This window comes from Musca domestica, unplaced genomic scaffold (genome assembly GCF_030504385.1).
Source record: "Musca domestica strain aabys unplaced genomic scaffold, Musca_domestica.polishedcontigs.V.1.1 27, whole genome shotgun sequence".
NCBI lineage: Eukaryota > Metazoa > Arthropoda > Insecta > Diptera > Muscidae > Musca > Musca domestica.
The window spans coordinates 5,711,374-5,717,373 of NW_026712286.1; the positions used below are offsets into that span (position 1 = coordinate 5,711,374).

Below are 6,000 nucleotides of genomic sequence, written 5' to 3' on the forward strand. Positions count from 1 at the left end.
TTCTTATGTTTTATTTGCATGCCATACCAAAGCTCTACTGTTTCTATAAAAAATGGATCTATATTCCAATAAGCTGAATTACATTCCTACAAAGAGTCATAATTAATCAAATGCATTCATGTTTTAACTTTTCATAAGAAATTTCCACTTACTTCTCTCCAAATGGCTAATATTCCTCACTTGAATAGCTTCTCGGTATCATTTTCCGCTACTAAACCCATCGAGTCGTTTAAAAAATAAAATTCTTTCAATTTCAAGTTCTTGCAGTCCCTAATTTTCTTTCATTAATGCAAATTTTTGACATTTCCTAAATCCCATTGCCACTTGAATTGCAAAGAGAACCATTAATTCTCACCCAGGCATAAAAGCACACAACTACAATTTCTCTCAGGTGGTTTCTCATTATTGCAATTCATTTTCATGGACTAACAACAGCAACAAAAAACAATAACAAACTGCATACATAAAATGCCCAGCAACAATTTACAGTTATTTGCAAATGTCCAAGGCAAACGAAAGAGCTCCACTAAAAAAACACACCAATGCAATGGAGCTAGCCAAGCACTCATTTATGAGGGAGTAAAGACAGGAGAATGACAATAAAGAGGGAGAAGAACGAAAAATTATGCATTTTATTTACCTTGCGATGACGTCCTTTGTAGACAACGGCAAAGGCGCCATGGCCCAGCATATCCTTCGAACTATACTCATAATCGCCGACAATATTCATTGCATATGACTGAAAATTACAATGGTTGGCGGAGAAGCAGACAGCGGCGCAAACGGCAGCAGCAACTTAATATTCCACAAACTTGTTTGTTATTGTTGGATCTTTTTAAATATTCTCAATTTCTGTTAATAAAAACACTAAAATTCTTTTTTATTTGGCAACTACTTTTTTTGTATTACCCAAGAAGTTTGCCACACTAGGAGCCTTTGTGTCTAATAAAGTGGAATTTTCTTTGCTTTTTTTAATTGGCAGAGCTTAGCAAACAAACAAATGCACCACAGCTCAAGTTATATACAGAGACGAATAGACGTCAACGGCGAAACACATAAACACACGCACTCACACACACACTCTTTATATATACATATGTATTATATTTATTTTTCTGCACTTTTTTTCCTCGGTACGACAACGATATTACAGCTGTTAGATGGCTGGTTGGGGAAAATCAATTTTCAAGGGTTCTTGTTCGGCCAGTATCCACCATCAGAAGAAAATCGTCGTATACAAAATATATATTTTTTCCGTTCTCTGCTTAGCAAGTTAGAGAAAACTTGTTTTTTTTCTGAATTTATTAAATGGTAGAAAAAATAGCTATTCACTCGTTTATTTTGTGTATTATTTGTTGGCTGGCTTTGTAATAAATTATTGTTTGGAAAACTTTTTTTCTTTCTACGTAATTTGTTACTCTTCGTTTCGTCTTGTATTTGTACGTCGTCGTGAGCAAAAATAGTTAGAAAATTTTGTAATTGTTTAGCCGTCCAAAAACAACAATTTACTTCAACTTTAGGGTAATTTTTGTTTTTGGTTGAAGTGTTATTCTTTGCTTCCGAGCGCAGCGCTTTTTTGTTATTAACTTTAAACTTTAGTATAAATTAATTTCTCACAGACTGATACGAATGAATGAGATGATGTCTCATGCTTCTTCTTCCAGCCTATTTGACAATTGAGTTGAAAGTGCTACCTAAACTGAAGGCATGTAGAACTGCAATGCAACAGGAATGAGGGTGCTTCACATTGGGAGATTTTTTCAGTTTTATACCAAATACATAGAAAAATGTTTTTCTTTTTCAAAAAAACACTTTCTAAGCAAACAAATAAAACGTAGCATATTATATAATAATATTAAATATTTCTCGTGGTATAACGTTTTCAAAAAGTACCAAAAATTGAGAGATCATTTTAAATATCGACATTTTATTAAATATCTTTGTTCCATATGAACTAAAATTAAAATAACCTTTAAAAAGGGCGATTCGCATTGTAGCCTTGATTATCATACAGGTATTAAAAAATCACACTCGAATTCTGTACCTATAATATCAGAGGAATAAGCATTGAGACCTTGACAATCGCTTTATATAATGTTTGCATGGACTGGAACAATGGACCAATTTTGAAATTGAAAATTTTGAATGAAAAGTTATTGAAATTTGTAAAAAAATTTTGAAAAGGTATATCTAAATAAAAATACATATCGTGTAAGAAAAATTATAAAAATCTACTCATTTTTGTCAAAAAGTTGAAAAAATTTTTTTTGACATATCAATACTTCCATGCGTTGATGCATCTACCAGTATTTTTCACCCATGAATCTTTTTTCTTAAGTATTTTTCAAATATTTGCCAATACTACAATAATAAAGTCCTTGGTCCCAGACGGGATCCTTACAGTAAATTTTAAAACAGCATAATCGTCAAAAATGTTGGTCCTGTTTACAACCAATTACATTAATCGCAGGATGTGGTCTATGAGTGTCCGACCCCAACACATTACAAAAAAGACAGGCGATTACTTATTTTAGTAAAAATGTGTGAAATTTGTTATGATTTATTGTATTACCAAACACACCTTATGTTAGCAGAACTGAGAATGTTTGTATGTAAACATATATCAGCTGATTATCATAACGAATAACATAAAGATCGATGTAAAAACTTAATTTAACATCGAAATCATTAAATTTTTCATGTAAATGTGTAACAAACCAAAATAACGGAATGAACTAATTGAATAAAATGAACTTAAGAAACTAGTTAAACGTGAACACTTGACAAAGTCCCTTTGGTTCCTTTTACAGAATAATTGCTTTGAACTACTTCGTTTCGGGAACGACAAAGACCAGAGAAAAAACGTCATCGCTTTGGAAAAAATTAAAAAATATTATATTTCGCAACTCCGTATTAAAAAATTAATAATCATTTATCACCACAAAGATGGGCGACAATGAGGAAAAGGCATTACAGCTTATGGCAGAAGCTGGAAAGAAGTTAACACAGCAGAAAGGTTTCTTTGGAATGTTATTTGGGTTTGTATACCAGTTCATGTTTTTTTTGTTTGCTTTATAGTGAATAATAGAAATATTGATTAAATGTGCGTTTTATATAGTATTAATAGATGGCGATTGTTTGTTTAAAGTGTCATTTTTTGTTGCAATTACTTGTGCCTTTGTTCGAAGACAAAGTGACCCCATCGAATCAAAACTGCTGGGTTGTCGTGTCTTATTGGGAAATTGGAATTTCATAATGGAAGAGGTCGGTGGGAGGGGGTAGATGATATGATTTCACATATTATATGAGTGTATTTGTTGCAATGCAAATCAGGAGGTGTTAATAGTAAGGGTCAATTTTGTTATTGTCCGGCAAGTTAATATTTTTTAGGTATAAAGTTCACAGGTTACTTAAGGAAGGGAATCAAAAATTACATTGGATTTTTCAAAAAGTCTCGTTAAATTAAATGTGTAAATGTCTTTTCATAAATGTCTGTTTAATTTAAATTCATTTTCTATTTTTCCAGTGGATCCAACAAGGTAGAGGAGGCCATCGAATGTTATCAACGTGCTGGCAACATGTTTAAAATGTCTAAAAACTGGACGAAGGCTGGTGAATGTTTCTGCGAGGCAGCAAACTTACATTCCCGTGGTGGAAGTCGTCATGATGCTGGCATTGCTTATGTCGATGCATCCAATTGTTATAAGAAGGTATGTCATCAAACATTTGAGAATGAAACTTTCAATTTCATTAATTTTTTTTTCTTGTAGGTCGATGTTGAAAGTGCCGTTGCATGCCTCCTAAAAGCCATTGATATTTATACCGACATGGGTAGATTTACAATGGCCGCCAAATATCACCAAAGCATTGCTGAAATGTATGAAAGTGATCCGAATACATTGCATCAGGCCATCGAACAATATGAAAAGGCAGCCGACTATTTTAAGGGTGAAGAATCGACCAGTTCGGCCAATAAATGTATGCTGAAAGTGGCCCAATATGCTGCCCAATTGGAGGACTACGAAAAGGCCATTAATATTTATGAACAAGTAAGGCAGCGATAATTGTCAGAAAGCTATACAAAGACATCACAACCTGAGGGGGAAATAAGGAAAAATCAATGGCTGGTAGATGAGAAAATCTTTTTACAAAAGATTGCCTATTCTTATAGGAATAGGTCTTTCATTAGGATGTTTTTATAATGGTTTCTTCGTTTGGATCTTTGGGATGTCTCCAAATGACTAATAACCCTTTGGGTCTAGGAGAGAGATGTTATCTGTAGAAGACCTTTAAAAGCAATTCTTAACAAATGAATAATGAAAAAGTAGGGCATTCCGAAAATTATAGAAATTTATCAACAATTCAGATCCAGAGAGGAAGATTAGTGGAAGACTGGTAGACGACAGAATCTTTCAAAAAAGCGAAAATCATAATGATGTCTCCTATGAACAGAAGACCTTCAAGATATTTTCTATGAGTAGAAGATCTTTATTATGATTTCTTCATAGAGACCCCAGTTTGTCTTCCAGGGCTAAAACGTTTTGAGGTCTGGGAAAGAGATTTCAAAGTCCCTTAAAATGTCTTCTTTATAAAGGAGATATTTGGAAGGTCTTCAGGCCAAAGAGGAATTTGTTTTTAGTATCAATTAGTCTCTATATTGGCCGGCAGTAGAATGTAGAAACCATAAAAAGTAGGGAGACATTTGGAAGATCATCTGTCTCAAGAGACATCTATTTTTAGTATAAATAGCCTCAGTATTACCAGCAATTCAGAAGGCAAAACCCGTAAATAATCAAAGTATTTAAAAATCGTTTTCCCATTATAGGTTGCCGCCTCCTCCTTGGAAAGTTCATTGCTCAAATACAGTGCCAAGGATTACTTTTTCCGTGCTGCCTTGTGTCACTTGAGCATTGATTTGTTGAATGCCCAACATGCCATTGAAAAATATTGTCAACAATATCCAGCTTTTCAGGATTGCAGGGAATATAAATTGATTAAGGTAAGTCTTAATTTTCGGCACATAAAGAAACATTTAAAAATTATTTTTCGTTTTAGGTACTTTGTGAACATTTGGAAGATCAAAATATCGATGGTTTCACCGATGCCATTAAAGACTATGACAGTATCTCGCGATTGGATCAATGGTATACCACAATATTGCTGCGTATTAAAAAGGCCGCCGATGATAGTCCAGATCTGCGATAAAAAGTTAACTATCCATGGATAGTCTATTTCGATTAATTTATATTTCCTAAGACACACATGCTGTTCTGCTCCTTTTCCTCCTTTTTTTAACAATTTGTAGCCATTTGAGGTGTGTGGAAGAAAGAAAGAAAGAAAGAAAGAAGAAAAAACAAATACCGAGAAATTTAAAGTAAAATTCATTTACAGTAAATGAAGAATCCCGTATCCCCAAGATATAAATAAAAAATAGATTATATTTAATTTTTTTTAAATAAATATATATATATATAAAAGTCCAATTTCCAGAAATTTATATACCGATTTGTTAATGCGCTAAAATGTATTTAGTTTCTTTTTTTCATTTGTTTTTTTTGTTAATTTTTTTTTTTTATATACAATTGATTATTAATAATAAAATATGGTATAATTGTTTTACACTTTTACAAAACGTAATAATACTAAAAAACGCACAACTTATTTATGGATAAACTAAATATAAATAACAGATATTAGTATATAGAATTAGTGGATAATAAAGCTTTTTATTATAAGCCTAAATGTGAAGTTTTAAAAGGGAGTTTCTGCAATGAATTGAAATATCATTTCACGGATTTTGGCTACATTTTTGAGCCGCAAGAATTCAATGAAAATAAAATAAGTTAAAAAGCAGTAGCCGGGTCGAACTTTGAATATCCCCCACCATTTGGAACGAATTTGGCAATTTAACAAAAAAGAAATAAAATCCGTTAAAAATTCTACTAAAATCTTAAAAATATCGAATATAGCCGTTATATTTCGGTCTATACGACGTGGACC

General features: G+C 32.5%; 2 protein-coding genes across 2 annotated transcripts in view; one reads left to right on the forward strand and one right to left on the reverse strand.

Moving 5' to 3' along the window:
* Window positions 1-1,668, reverse strand: part of LOC101894134 (serine/threonine-protein kinase ULK2) — a 47,869-nt gene extending 46,201 nt beyond the window's left edge. Inside the window, exon 1 of the mRNA XM_011295645.3 lies at window positions 641-1,668. Coding sequence (XP_011293947.1) covers window positions 641-730 — 90 coding nt within the window. The 5' untranslated portion in view covers window positions 731-1,668. The remainder of the gene's footprint in view (window positions 1-640) is intronic.
* Window positions 1,669-2,815: 1,147 nt separating this feature from the next.
* On the forward strand, window positions 2,816-5,483 carry LOC101894306 (alpha-soluble NSF attachment protein). Its single transcript, XM_005175806.4, has 5 exons — window positions 2,816-3,038; window positions 3,527-3,710; window positions 3,771-4,049; window positions 4,826-4,999; window positions 5,056-5,483. The coding sequence occupies exons 1-5, from the start codon at window positions 2,947-2,949 to the stop codon at window positions 5,203-5,205; spliced, it is 879 nt and encodes a 292-aa protein (XP_005175863.1). The 5' UTR covers window positions 2,816-2,946; the 3' UTR covers window positions 5,206-5,483.
* Window positions 5,484-6,000: the final 517 nt, after the last annotated feature.